The 14,950-nt window shown below is 28.8% G+C and overlaps 1 protein-coding gene across 2 annotated transcripts in view; it reads right to left on the bottom strand.

Annotated features, from left to right (window-relative positions):
- LOC107443843 (doublesex- and mab-3-related transcription factor 1A) overlaps positions 1-14,950 on the bottom strand; it is a 172,613-nt gene that overhangs the window by 51,234 nt on the left and 106,429 nt on the right. For both annotated transcript variants that reach the window (XM_043050834.2, XM_071187113.1), the window contains exon 2: positions 12,883-13,053. In XM_043050834.2, the coding sequence (XP_042906768.2) occupies positions 12,883-13,053 (171 nt within the window). The remainder of the gene's footprint in view (positions 1-12,882; positions 13,054-14,950) is intronic.

Here is a 14,950-nt window from a genome sequence, read left to right as displayed (position 1 = left end):
TATGCAGTTTGCAGCCACTTTATGCGGCTTATTTCTTGCAGCTAGGTACAATCTGTAACCGAACGGGTTAAGCTATCAATCTCATAACCGGCTTAATGGGAGTTAGAATCTCAGAGTTGTCGCCACGATATTTTTTTCATTATTTCAAGACAAGAAGAGTTTTAAATGTCTTAAAAATTAAATAAAATGAAACGAATTTAATTATTATTAATTTAATGTTTTGAAGTATATTAATATATTGAAAATAACCAAAAATATGGTTTAAAATTAGTTGGGGGGAAAAAAACAAAGGCAGGAGGCAATCGCGAGCGTTTCTTGTTAATAAAAACAAAAAAGCTCTGGCGTAACTGGATAATGCATAGTTTGTCATAAACAACACTTATGATGTCAACAAAAATATACTGTTTTATTCGGAACTTAAAAAAGAAAAAAAAGTTCCAGCAGGCAGGCTGGTTGCAGAAATGAGCGATTTCTGGGAATATATTTTGGAAGAATCTCAGAGAAAATAACCCTTTCCTCCCATATGGAGGTCGGAGGAAAGAAATCCTCGCGATAATTTTCGAGTGAGTCATAACTTACAATTACAAAAACCTTTCCTTACCTTATTTGTACTATGGAAAAATAAAAGCTACTATTTCAGTGGCGCAATTATGAGAGTTAGAAACATATATTTCAAACGGCTGGGAAAAATCAAGAAACATAAACAGGCAGTTGCTGAAATTTTCCGAGAGAATGGCCGTAAATACGTTTCCTTGATCCCGACTATTTTCTTGGAAGTTTTGATTGATGGAAATGAGCTTTCACCATATCCCAAAGCACATAAAATTGACTTCTTTAGGAAAAGTCAATTTAGAAAAAGAAGTTAAAAATAAATTTAACCCTTTTTTTTCGTTTTGAAATCCCTGCTACGTTATTCCAAGGACAGTTTCATCAAAATAACGCTATTTTTCGATGACTATGCGCGTATGAAATAAGGCTTTTTTTGTAACTTTAGTGAATTTGTAACAGTTATTGAGTTTTAGGTTAAGTTTAGCTCATCTTTAGCAAGTACCCCATGCGCAAAATGTCAACGAAGAAAAACCAGTTTTGTGAAAATAAAATTCATTTACGATTGGTTTTTCATTTTATTTTAATAATTGAAAACTTACGCCAACTCTGCATTATCTGCACTGAAAAGAATTCTGGATCAATTACGGTAAAAGGTAGTACTTATTACCTTAAAATCCATTTTTACCGGAACATGTTACGGAACAAAATATCTTATATACCTCAATTTTTACGGTAATAATTACTGCAAATCGTACCATCCTTTACGGTAAATTGTTATTTTACGGATGATGTCTTCAAAATGCGTAATTTTTATACCGTAATTCGATCCGGAATTTTTTACATTGTGGGCTTATAAAAATTTTAAAAAAATTAAAATTGTTCGCAAATTTTAAGAGCTTTATCTTGGTAGGAAAATCTTGCCAAATTGGCAAGTTTGTGTCAAAAAAATAATAATAACTAACTAACAGACATGAGATAATTTCAGGTATTTTGCGTGATTTTTATATGAAAAATCAAGTTGAATTAAAATCGTTCACTAATCATTAACTGTAAAGTATTCCTATATGTAGTAATGTGCTACCGTTTTTATTTATTTATTTAAAAAAAGAAAAGATGATGGGAAAATCTTTTGTGAATGTTTTCAAGTGAAAAATATATAAATAAATAGAAATTGTTTTAATCCATACGCAACGCATTTGCCTTTGCTCTCATTTCACAAATACGTAATAAATTACATCATTCGTTCTTAAGGTGACTTTGAGCATCCATAATCAAGCTTTGAAACTATAGATGGTAATTATTTTCAAGATAAATCACTTGCTCATTACTCAAACATTGTGATGTCATCAGTTGTTTGAAAAATTCTTTGATCTTAGTGTCATAGTTAATGAAAAATTTATCTCAAAACGAATTGAAAGTGCGATGGATGTTCAGTAATTTCAGATAATTGCCTCTAACGATAGTAATTCGGACATCGGTCTAGAAAACTAATTTAAAATCTTTTTGTTTGACAACTTATTTTCAAAAAATTTGGCAAATTCTTGAAAAAGAAAATAGATTGATATAAATCGATACTTTTTACCGAAGCACTTTGGGTAATAAAAATAACTTTTTTCAGTTAAATTTATTTTCAGTTTTGTATTTTTTTTTATGAATGTGTGGTAATAAGAACTCAGAAGTTCCGGTAAGCCATAAATTTTTTTGTAATTCATCAATACGAAAAATTACTGAATGAATGGTTTTAATACGCTATATTATGGTTTCATTGACCAAAATTATAGTTTATTTTACCAGAATTTTCATTAACATACAGTACGGTAATTTTACCAGAATTTTTTTCTCCGTGCAGAGTTTTCCTTTCTTTGTTTTTGGAAAGTTACTAAATCGAATCTCATGTGAATATTTTTCAACTTTTTGACAGAAACTTAGCGTTTTAAATAATTCTCTGTAATTTTACCAACACTCTTTATTTTATTAACCAAAATTAAGTAATTTATTTTAACTAGAAATGTTATTTCTAAACAACACGGCAATTTTGCCAGAATTTGTTTCTACGTGAATAGTGAGCAAAATGAAAAAAAAAATATCCTGAATAATTTTTAATCAAATGATCATAATTTCATGTAACGGAACTCAATATTATATTTATTGATTATCATGTTATATTTTATTTAGTAATGATAAAAAAATGAATTATAAGGTACAAAATCTCTCTACGTTATTTATAAAGTACGTTTCTACATCATTATAACGTACGTAACTAAAACAAAATGAAAAATTTGAACGATATAGGTCTCGAGAAACATATGAATTTTTAAATCACAAAATAAGTTTTTCATGAGGACTGTACATATTTGTTATCGTCAAAAATTTGATAAGACTTTTTTCACACATTTCAAAAATTTTAACTAACGTATTGAATTAACTGCAGACGATACTTTAAATAAATTTATTTTATAAATAAAAGTAATATCGAGTTTTAGAATAAAATCAAAAAAATGATATGTTAAAAGCTGCTATCATGGTGTTTTTAAATATTTGTATAAATTGGAAACATTTCAAAGAGTTAAAGCTTTCTGCGTAAAAACTTTTTTAAGAGGTTTCAAAAACAATATAATTTGTTCAATTACAGAAAGAAACAACTCAAATAGCATCGTAGCTCAAAAGAATCAATTTATAAAATCCAAAGTTTTTTTTTATGTTTGGAGTATATCAAACCCCCCTAATAATACTAAACAAACTAGAAATACAAATGAACGCAATATCAAATATTTCCTTAAAATAAATACTATTTTAAACATAATTTGTTCGTCGCTACGATGGCGCTTGGAGAAAAAAATGTTATGACTACAATTTGTAAAAAGTTTATCATTTCCAGCGAAATTAATAGTTGAACGGCTATCGTATTCTACCACGTCTACCGAAAGTTTCGATGGAAAAAAAAATCGGCAACAATAAACAGAAAATGAAAAAAAGGCAACAATTGTATGAAAGGAAAAAAATGCCGAGAAAGTTGTACAATAATTTGAGGAAAGCAAAAGTGCGAGTTATAAGGGGAGCTATCATAACATAACATAACATACTAAAACTATTATTGAGTTTAAAAACATTGTTTTCCTTTAGGAAGTCGAAGTTTTCGGTCATTATAACAAGGGAACTTCTGTGATTAACTGGTTGTATATTTTAAAAATAAAAAAACGGCGCCATTGTTTTTATTTGTTATACTACAATCTTAACAAAAGTACTAGGGAACTTACCGTACATCGTTGATTAAATTAAAACATTTTTCTTAACGCAATCGAGTATTGTACGCATCACCCTTATCCCTTTTGTAAGTAAAAACGTATTCAAGCACAATTTGAATAAAGTTTATCAAATGCTTACACAATCGCCGGAAAGTTTAGTTTATTAGTTTTCAACATCTTATTAGATTTTTTTATCACTTTTCGAGACAAAATTTTTTTAATGCCCCTAACGAGAAAGAATGAATTTTTTCATTATTCCCTTTTTAAGTTGTGCATTATTTACCATATATTTTGCCGTTTAACGTATTGAAAATTATAACGGACCACTGAAATCATGTATTTTATTTGCTCATTTATCATTTTGTAAGCAATTTTTATGAAACCAGCTAAATGTGTAAGAGTTGCAAGTGCTTACATAAAAATAAATTTAATGTGTCAAGTTGCAATTTAATTATTAATCTACATGTTTTAGAAGTTCAATTACATTTTTTAAATATTTAACTAAATATTTCAAAGATGAAATACACCTTTCATGTAGGTTTTTGAAAAAACTACATGATTTATGCACTTGGGCCAATCTAAAAACCATCAGTGTTTTCAAATACATTTAGTAATAATTCAAGCATAATCAAAAATTAATTTCAGCAGTTATATTTTTTAAGGTAATTATAAGAAATCTGAAGTTTATTGAGAGAAAAAGGTGCGAAAACAAATTAAATACCTTAAATTTCAATTTCATGCGATTGTTTCAGGATTTTTAAACTTAAAAAAGTTGGATTTTGTAGATTTTTCTTTTATAAAAAAAAAAAGATATTTCGAAACATTTTGTGTGTATATATATGAAGTTAAAACGATTTCTTCAATGTCAAAACGCAAAATAATTATTTCGATGCTTCGACACTTGTCTCTTTATGTTACATTCGATCGTCAGCCTGTTTATGTTACATTCGATCGTATGTCTGTTTATGCCACATTCAATCATTTTTTTTTTGTTGATTAAATCGGATATTTTTTCCAATGTTGGGAGGGTAAAAAAACTATCAGAATATGATAAATTTTACAATGTTTTTGAGTCCATTAGAAAACTACAACGCACTGTAATTTTTATCAAAGCACATGGTAATGAATTTTGGAATTTAACAGTAAAAGGAGGTTTATTATCATGCTGTTTTGCAGCGAATGTGGTAAAATCTGGTTATTTTATCATGATACCTATGACACATGAAACACAGCATAAAAACAATTTGTTTGATTAAATTTACTTTTCAGTTTTGTACTTTTACTAAATGCGTGGTAATAAAAACTAAACTTTTGAAAATCAGCAATTATTACCAGAATTAGGTTATTTTTTTTCTTCTTTTTTCCAGAAATGTGATTACCATACTAGTACCGTAATTTTATAAAAATTTCTTTCACCATGCACAAACTAAAAAAAGTTTTTATTTTTTGATCCCTTTTTTATTGCGCAGTTTCTTCGAAATATAATAAAATAGTTTTTAAAAAACGTATGTATTTGTAATAATTGTATTTTTTAACTTCGTTTTTTTTTTCTAATAAAAAAAGAAAAGAAAAATTCATGTTTAGACCCAGCTTTCAAACATCTTCATGAAGCACAATTAAAATCTCTCTCATAACAAATTCAGTGAAGTACTTCAAATGAAAAGCACTTGAAACGAAGAAAGAAAGAAAATGTACTTTCTGAACAACGTCGTATACCTCGTTGAGAGAGAGCTCATAAAATGTGCTGAAAAATAATTCATCCGGGGAAGAGAGAGAGGTGGGGTGGAAGAGGAAAACTAAATAAAAAATTTTATTAAACTAAACGGTCTTTTAGGGAAAGCATGTGGCTACACCTAGATACAAGCTATGTCCTCTTCTACGAAATAATTCATGCGAATCGTTGCTTGTATTAGCCGTGCATGTCATGTTATTGCCTATTCGCTTATTCACCATATGGGAGAGAAATTTACGAGTTTACCATTGCGACATAAAACATTGTGATTCGTTGTCGGGCATGCGAGAAGGTTCCTTTTTTTTATTTTATTCTTTTATCATTTATATCATATTCTATCTATCTATATAGGCATACCCTGTGCGTGCGTTAACGGGGCGGTGGTCAAGTGTAAAGCTCAGTCACAAATTTCGGTGTGTCGCGTACAGTTTTTACTTATTTATTTATTAAATTTTTTTGTGTATGTTATGTGCGGGAGTTAGTATGTGGTTTCTAGTTCACGCACATGCCGGCTTGTGATGAGTTATGTCCTTTGGCCTTACAGATGAGTGCGGCCTAACAATGCTTTTGATGGTTATTTATGAGCTGGGCCGGATTTTGTTTGACATTTTCAAGGGAAATTAAACTTTGTTAAAACAGCTTTTTTGGAGAGGATTCGGCTGGTTTGGCTGGGGGTCACTCAGGTAACATTATTGCAACACAGAGAAGGGAGGAGCTTGGAGGGAATTGTTACCAAGATATAATAATCAGGCGTCACGCGTTTCTGGATCCCCAAGTGACGTCAGGTCTGTTGATGATTGGTCGGATATATTGTCAGAGTGAAGGTTGGTGGGAGGTGGTTTATGGCCGGATATTAAATCCTTCAAAAAGACACGATAGATAATGACATGCAGCCTCTTAAAACCGACAGGGAAAAAAAAAAANAAAAAAAAAAAAAAAAAAAAAAAAAAAAAAAAAAAAAACAGGAATGCGAATCGCATTGTACAACATGTCGTAAGAGAAATAACATAACCTGTCAAATGTAATCATTTATGAATGTCAAGGTTTCAACTGCATAAACATTTTCTTCCAGAAAAGGATAACTTTTAAGCAATGTAAAAGAATTTTCATTCCTTTTTCTCTAAAATCACTGGAAAAGACGTTTTAGTTTTTAACCTAATTTTTTTAAACATAATTTGGAATTGAACTCCATTCCATAAGATTCTTTTTTTTTTTTTTTCATTTATCATCTTGTAGTATAGAAGTTTTAATAAAGTAAAGTGTCCATCGTTTAAAGTAATAGCATCGTTGCCAGAGCGTTTTATGTCATGAACGACTGATCCCACTAACAGAATATCTACTTTGCTTGTAGAATGTATAGAATATTTCCAGTTTTGCTCAACATTACGAGCATAAATATGCTAGATGCCTCTGTGGTAAAATTAAGTGATAATTAATTCTGATTCCCTCAAAAGTACACTGAGAAAAGATTCTGGTAAAATTGTATGGTAACGTACTGTATTGTATGGTAACGTACTGTATGATAATAACTTTTCGAGTAAGAAAAACAACATAATTCTTTTTAATAAAATCAAAACATATGGTATTTAAACCATTCATTTGGGAATTTTTTCAGATCATATAATTACGTTTTACGAGAAGAAAAGCTAAAATTCAAATCAGATCATAAGATTAAAATCAAAATTATAGTTCTTGTTTCCACACATTTAGTAAAAAAACAAAACTGAAAAATAAATTTAACGAATGAATAGTTTTTATGCCATGCCCTAAGGTATCATGATAAGATTAACAAAATTTATCACATTTAGCAAATTTTATCATATATTATAAAACCATACTTTTATTTGTTAATTTTACTATCAACAACAATTCATTAATTAAAGTTCTTATTAATTAACATAATTATAACCTCACATAAATTCTTATTACTTCACATTTAGTAAAAATATACAAACTGAAAAGTAAATTTAGTCAAATAAATGGCTTTTATGACATGCTCTAAGATATCATGATAAAACTACCTAATTTTACCGGATTAACCAAATTTTATAACACGTTATAAAGCCATGTTTTATTGTTAATTTTACCCAAATCATTACCAAAGCGTATTAGTAGAAATTACCGAGAGTTTTGGTCTTTCCATAGACGCAGAACTCTTTAAAATGAACTCTATTCCGGTAGTTTTGACCATGCTTTTTTCTCATTGTATGTTTTAATATTTAATTAAATAATTGAATTTTTATATTTAATTAAATAATTGAATTTTAATATTTAATTATTTTAAATTTGAATTATACATATGCACGCATTTGTTGTTGTCTGCATTTGAAATTTTTTTTTAAATAAATCAGTTTAAAAATTGGAATAATTATTTTACGCCGGAAAAAACGTTATATTAACCTTGTGAAAGTTTATTTCATTTATACGTATGCGAATCCAAAACACTTTGATGAGGAACTAAACTAACTTTTCATCATTTATAAACTCATATACTTTTTAGACTATGCATTCAAATGTATCGTAAAAATATGCGCACAGAAAAAAATTTTAAAAATTTGTATTACAATATGAATTAATTAAAAAAAAATCAGAAAAATTGGCATTGCTTCACAATAAAGTTTTTTTAACGTATATATAGAATGAAAAAAAAAATCATGTAATATGAATTAACAATGATTTTTTCTTCAGATTTTTTTCTTCTAAGTAGATAAATAAATTCAAAATCATTGAATTGAACATGAAGTATAATTTACAAAATTTTAATATATATTGATTGACTATTACCACGACAATATTCAATCAACGTGTGTGAACAAATAACTAATTTTAAGTGTTAGTAGAATGATGCAATAAAAACACTGGAATTGAATAAAGTATTGGAAATATTTAAAGATATATGACGCATAAACAAGTTTTCATTATCAGAGAGCAGCTAATAATTAGTATAATTAGGTATTATCAGTGGAAATACGATTTATAAAAATTTAATTAATTTCAGTATAATTGTGTTTTTAAGTTGTATGGAATTTAAGTTTGATCAATAGCCAAGATGGAATTAGAATTGATAATAATAATTTTTATAAAATATTTTTCATGCGTGTGTAACCACCTGAAAGCGTAATTAAAATCCTTGAGCAATAAATTTTGCATTTCAGGTTTGAATTTGAATAGTGTTAACAAGAAAAAAATAAATAAGCACGCTGTAAAAGATGTCGAAAAAAATTACTGTAACTGTGAGAGTAGCGTCAGTAAAATCCTTCTTACAGCAGTGAGAAAAAAAAAATTTGCTCAAAATTACCAGAATATGGTAAAGATTAACGTGTTTTCGGCTCCAAGGGGAACACCAAAAATCTCAATAATTTTTACCGAAGCGCTTTGGTAATGATTTTGGTAAAACTAACAGTAAAATGTGGTTTAACAATGTGTGATAAAATTTGGATAGTGCAGTAAAATTTGGTAATTTTGTTATGATGCCTTAGAGCATGGCATAAAAACAATTTATTCGGTTAATAAGTCTTGTTATTGACCACGTAAAATCAATTTTTCTGAAAGTGCATAATATGCTTTAATATTAGGGAAAAGTCTTGAGCAGTTATTTATTGATTTAATTTTTTTTTTGAATTTATTTTCATATTCTATTACGGAGACTGGTCAATATCAATTCGCCAATTTAGAACTTAAGGGAAGAAAAATAAACTTAGAAAGTAAATAATTAAATAAAATCAATTGTAGTGTGTCGTCTGCTACTTCTTCCACGCATCTCCGTTTTATACCTACGATTTACAAGAAGATTTAAATAAATAAATGAAAATAAATTGAAACAAACTGAGGTGGAACAAATTTCTAATGCAAATCTACTAGCTGTAGAAGTGCTGAAGTGTAGTGATCTGCAAGAGTTGCGATTCAAAATTTAGTTTTAAAAAAGAAAAAATTTAAAAAAAAACCTAAGGTAGGAGGTATCTATCAAAACTTCCTATGAGAAAATTCGCTTGAATTCTCTTTCATTTGAGGTAGGGACGAAGAAAAAAATTATCAGAATGAAACTTAAAGCTATGGGGTATATATTTCTTAAAAGCTTGTGCGTAATGATTCGTAGCAGAGGATGCCGAGGATTGATTCGAATTGTTCGCCCCACCAACTTCCTAGGAATAGAAAACAACCCCCTTCCTAGGAATAGAAAACAACCAACTTCCTAGGACGCAATTTACGAGAAATTAAGAACTGTTATATTTTTGTAATTCGTATTTTTTAATGCACAGAGAAAAAAAAAGGCAGGAAAAGTTACCATACTCCATGATAATCACATTTCTGCTAAAAAAAAACAACAACAACAACACATAATTCCTTATGATAAAACTTATATACACGGTATTTAAGCCATTCATTTCGTAATTATTCCGCTCATATGGTAACAGTTTACCGGAAATTATAATTTAATAATTAAGGTTCTTACTGCTTAACGTAATTATTATCTCACATATAATTCTTCGCATAACTTCTTATTACTTCACATTTAATGAAAAAATACAAAACTGAAAAATAAATTTAATCAAATAAAAGGCTTTTATGACATGTTCTAAGGTATCATTAAAAAATTACCAGATTTTGCCACATTAGCCAGATATTATAACATATTATAAAACAATGTTTCATTGCTAATTTCACAAAAATCATAACCAAAGCGTTTAGGCAAAAATTACTCAGCTTTTGGTGTTCTCATACGAATAAATAGTTCTTATGCCATGCTCCAAGCTATCATGAGAAAAATTACCAAATTTCATAACATTTACCGAATTTTAACCTATACTATAAAACAATGTTTTGCTGTTAACTGTACCAAAATCATTACCAAAGAACTTCGATAAAAATTACCATGCTTTTGAGTATTCCCATAGAGCCAAAAAAACAGTTAAATAGCATACTTTCAGCATAACAGTAATGACCATACTTTTTCCTTATTGTGCATACTAATAATTCAATTTATAAAAAATACTGAGTTACTTAAACAGGAAGCTAGATATTTGATTGGAATAAAATAAAATAAAAATTTTACAAAACTTTATTTTCCTAGTGGACTACTATACAAAACTATATTTTCCCAGTAGATAAAAATAATTCCATTTTGGTCATACCTAAAGCGAAAAACTTAGGAGGCCATTTTCCAAATATGTCTTTCGGTGGTGATAGATATTTATTAGAAAGGTGATGCTACCTATTTCATTTCGTTTTAGGTGTGACCAAAATAGAATTATTTTCTTCTTTTCATTCCACTTAAAAATTTAGTTTTCAAATTTTTTTTTAATTTCATCATTTTCTTCTTCTTAGTATTCGACATTGTTGGAAAGTGGCCTAAATTTTCATTACCGATAAAAAGAAAAAGAAAAAAAAAGGATTTTGCTTGCAACATTTAAAATTCAATTGTAAGTTGCATAGGGATCAGACACAGAATTATAGTTAAAATTAATTGTGCCAGTTGGAAAGTGGTAAAAATTCCGATTGTCGATTAATTTTATTTGAAGATATATTTTGTTCACAACTGTTAGTAAACTATACAGCCGAGAGCTCCAATTGAACTATGAGTGCCTTAATTATTCGGAGAGGCAATAATTTGATTAAAGATAAATTAATTCCCTTTGACGGTAGCATTGTAATAAATTCTGCTGCTAACGGTCAAGAAACAAATGATTTTAATAAGCATTTGTTTAAACAATGCTATCTAGCACAAAGCTAGAATTAAAATGTAGGTGCTCTTTGATGACGATAATATTGCAATAAATGGTTAAAAACCGTATACTTTTGTATTCGTGGTTTTTTTACCATACTAGTAGTAAACGGTTTCAAAACCGTAAAATAAAAATTCTTTACACTAAACTTTACGGTTAATTGGATGGACAGACTACTGCCGGCTATTTTACCATAATTTTAGAATAAAAATTCTAACAGTGCAGCTGACCTTCTGGTTGCTTAAATCATGAAATCAAATCATATCATCGCACTGCTTAAGCTAGATTCTGGATATAACTTTTCAAATTAAAACTAAACATGTTTCAATTTAACATCTTATTACCACTGCAGTAGATCTAAACTATGTTATGATTCAAGTAGCTGACAAAGTTATAAGTTGTCCAATTTTTCAGAAAGTTACTATCATACCAGCGTAAAATGCATAATATATTTTTCAAGAGGCGGTAAGTTTCATAAGGAAGTTATTGAATCTGTACTCTCAAGATCAATGGCTGATTAAACGAAAGCAACATATTGAATAATATTTAAGAAGCTTTTCAATGCGTAAATGAAATTTATGGATCTGTTCCCAATCGGTATAAAGGTAATAAAATACAATACACATTTTGTCGGTGATAGCATATTGTTCGGAAACTCTCATTCCCTATTCCAATGGTTGATACACCTGTAATCTAATATGCGGATTTCTAGAAAAAAAGCTGTTCCTGCACTGTGCACAGCTGGACTTGCAAGTAGCTTAGTCTTTCAACGCTATATGAAAATAAAAATTTTGTAACTTTATGTTCTTGTTCGGTTTACTTAGCGTGATTTTATGTGATCGTTTTTGTCGGTTTTAGTCATTAATTTTCTGAACTGAAATAGCAAATGAGATACGTTTACTTAAGATTTATTTTATTTTTGCGAAACGCAATGATTTACATTATGATAAACTAAAGGGGATGAAAAAATAAGGGCTCCGGTTTTTTGTCAAATGCAGAACGTTTGTGTCAATAACTAGCAATGTTTAGAAATGAAAAGCTTGGAACAAAATAATGACATGTCACCTTTTCCAATTGTTCATTCCACCTTTTCAATTGTTTTTAAGAGCATTTTTCATCAAGAACGGTATAATTTCTATGCGCACATTAAAATGTTTGGTATAGTGTGCTACTTTTTATTTCATCAGCATGACCTAGTACAGATCATCTTTTCCATATGGCTCGACCAGCCGCTAATCTTTTCCATATGGGTCGATCAGAGGCTAGGTTTCACCATCTACTGATGTCCATGATATTAAGATCATTTTCCATAGGACCAATCCATCTGGTGTTGGGTCTTCCCTTTTTCGGTTGCCATTAGACTTTCCAAAATCCAGCTTCTTAACTGAGTCACCATCATCCTTTCTTTAGATGTGACCCAGCCATATTATTCTATAGATATTATGCTACTACCTACCTAGATTTTTTGTGGTTTAAACCTTTAAAATTAAGAAATCTCTGTACTTTTAGACTATTTATATCAGAAATTAAGTTTTTAATACATAACTTTATGATAACCGATGAAGTTTTTCTTTTATTAAATTTAATTTATAAAATTAAATTCTGGAATTGAACATAGAATAAAGGTTCTTACCGTCTAGGATTTTCTGTATCACAACTTCGTGGTCATAGGCATTGTCTCTTAATATCGTCAGATAAAGTGTGTGAATGAATGTAGGAGACTGATGATACTGACTGAAGTGATTGAACACTTTCTTCAGATTTTCGTGAAGAAGTATGATTTCTTGTGAACTGATACCTCCCGCTGAAAATTAAAGAAGAAAATATTACTGATAAGGATTTTGGAAAAGAAGACAAAGATCAGAATGTATGAATGAAAATTTAACTTTGCGAATGAAAAGCTGAAATTCAGCTTTGCTTCTATTTAATAACGACTAGAATTTTAATTAATGGAAAAGTTCATGATGGAATCCGCTGGTTTAAGGTGTTAGGAAGTAATTTTTATAGTATTGCAGCAAATTTAACTGCAAAAATGTTCTTAAAAGTAGTCATAATAACTGCGGATGTGTATTTGATTAACCTATTCAAGTGCAATTTCTTCGAAAGTTTGCTGACTTTTAATTTTTTGAAATTAAGCTTAAAAAATGTTAAATTGTTTAAATAGTTTTTGTTAAGAAAACTCTTTTGTACCATTTCCATTTATTCCCGTATTTATAAACTTTAATAAATTTCTAAAAATTGAAAACTGTCTGTTACAATTGTTAGAAGTTTTTAATGAAAAGTCCATTATTCACAAAATTGAAAAGCATTATATTTAAACATCATTCATTATGCTTCCTTCATTATCTTTAAAAACTCGACAACATATCCCTCAGCATATATTGTAAAAACTAATGAAATTTAAATGTGCAATCCTCGAACACCCCAAATCTGTACATACTTATTTCGTTTTTTCGAAATTTCGTGTCAGGTCTGAGTTGCATTTATTGAGTGTTATGTGTTTTATAATTTTTAATTTTAATGAGCGTCTTTCACATAGTAAAATAATAAGCACGAAAAAAATCTAAAATGATAAGCAATTAATTAAAATAAAGGAAATATTTTCACTTTTCAGCAAACTTACCAACAACTAATAGCTAAGCGTCTTTTATTATTATTATTATTATCAAATAAAGGATTTATTTTTCAAAAAAGCGCTTTGAACAACGTTAACGAAAACTAATTGCTCTAAAATCAGCTTTTTCTTCTTCCACATTTAGCCATTAACTCTGCAANCTGGAATGGAACATAGAATAAAGGTTCTTACCGTCTAGGATTTTCTGTATCACAACTTCGTGGTCATAGGCATTGTCTCTTAATATCGTCAGATAAAGTGTGTGAATGAATGTAGGAGACTGATGATACTGACTGAAGTGATTGAACACTTTCTTCAGATTTTCGTGAAGAAGTATGATTTCTTGTGAACTGATACCTCCCGCTGAAAATTAAAGAAGAAAATATTACTGATAAGGATTTTGGAAAAGAAGACAAAAATGAGAATGTATGAATGAAAATTTAACTTTGGGAATGAAAAGCTGAAATTCAACGTTGTTTCTATTTAATAACGACTCGAATTTTAAATAATGGAAAAGTTCATGATGGAATCCGCTGGTTTAAGGTGTTAGGAAGTAATTTTTATAGTACTGAAGCAAATTTAATTGCAAAAATGTTCTTAAAAGTAGTAATAATAACTGCGGATGTGTATTTGAGCAACCTATTCAAGTGCAAGTTTGCTGACTTTTAATTTTTTGTAATTAAGCTTAAAAAATGCTAAATTGTTTAAATAATTTTTGTTAAGAAAACTCTTTTATACCATTTCCATTTATTCCTGTTTTTATAAACTTTAATAAGTTTCTAAAAATTGAAAATTGTCTGTTACAGGTGTTATAAGTTTTTAACGAAAACTCCGAAATTCGCAAAATTAAAAAGCATTATCTTTAAACATCATTCATTATCTTTAAAAACTCGGCAACATGTCCCTCAGCATATATTGTAAAAACTAATTAAATTTGAATGTTCAATCATTGAGTACCCAAATCTGTGTATACTTATTACGTTTTATTTTTCAAAATTTCGTGTCAGGTCTGAGTTGCATTTATTGAGTGTTATGAGTTTTATAATTTTTAATTTTAATGAGCGTCTTTCACATAGTAAAAAAATAA

The sequence above is a fragment of the Parasteatoda tepidariorum genome, chromosome 10, assembly GCF_043381705.1.
Source record: "Parasteatoda tepidariorum isolate YZ-2023 chromosome 10, CAS_Ptep_4.0, whole genome shotgun sequence".
Lineage (NCBI taxonomy): Eukaryota > Metazoa > Arthropoda > Arachnida > Araneae > Theridiidae > Parasteatoda > Parasteatoda tepidariorum.
This window is presented reverse-complemented; position numbering and strand designations above follow the sequence as displayed.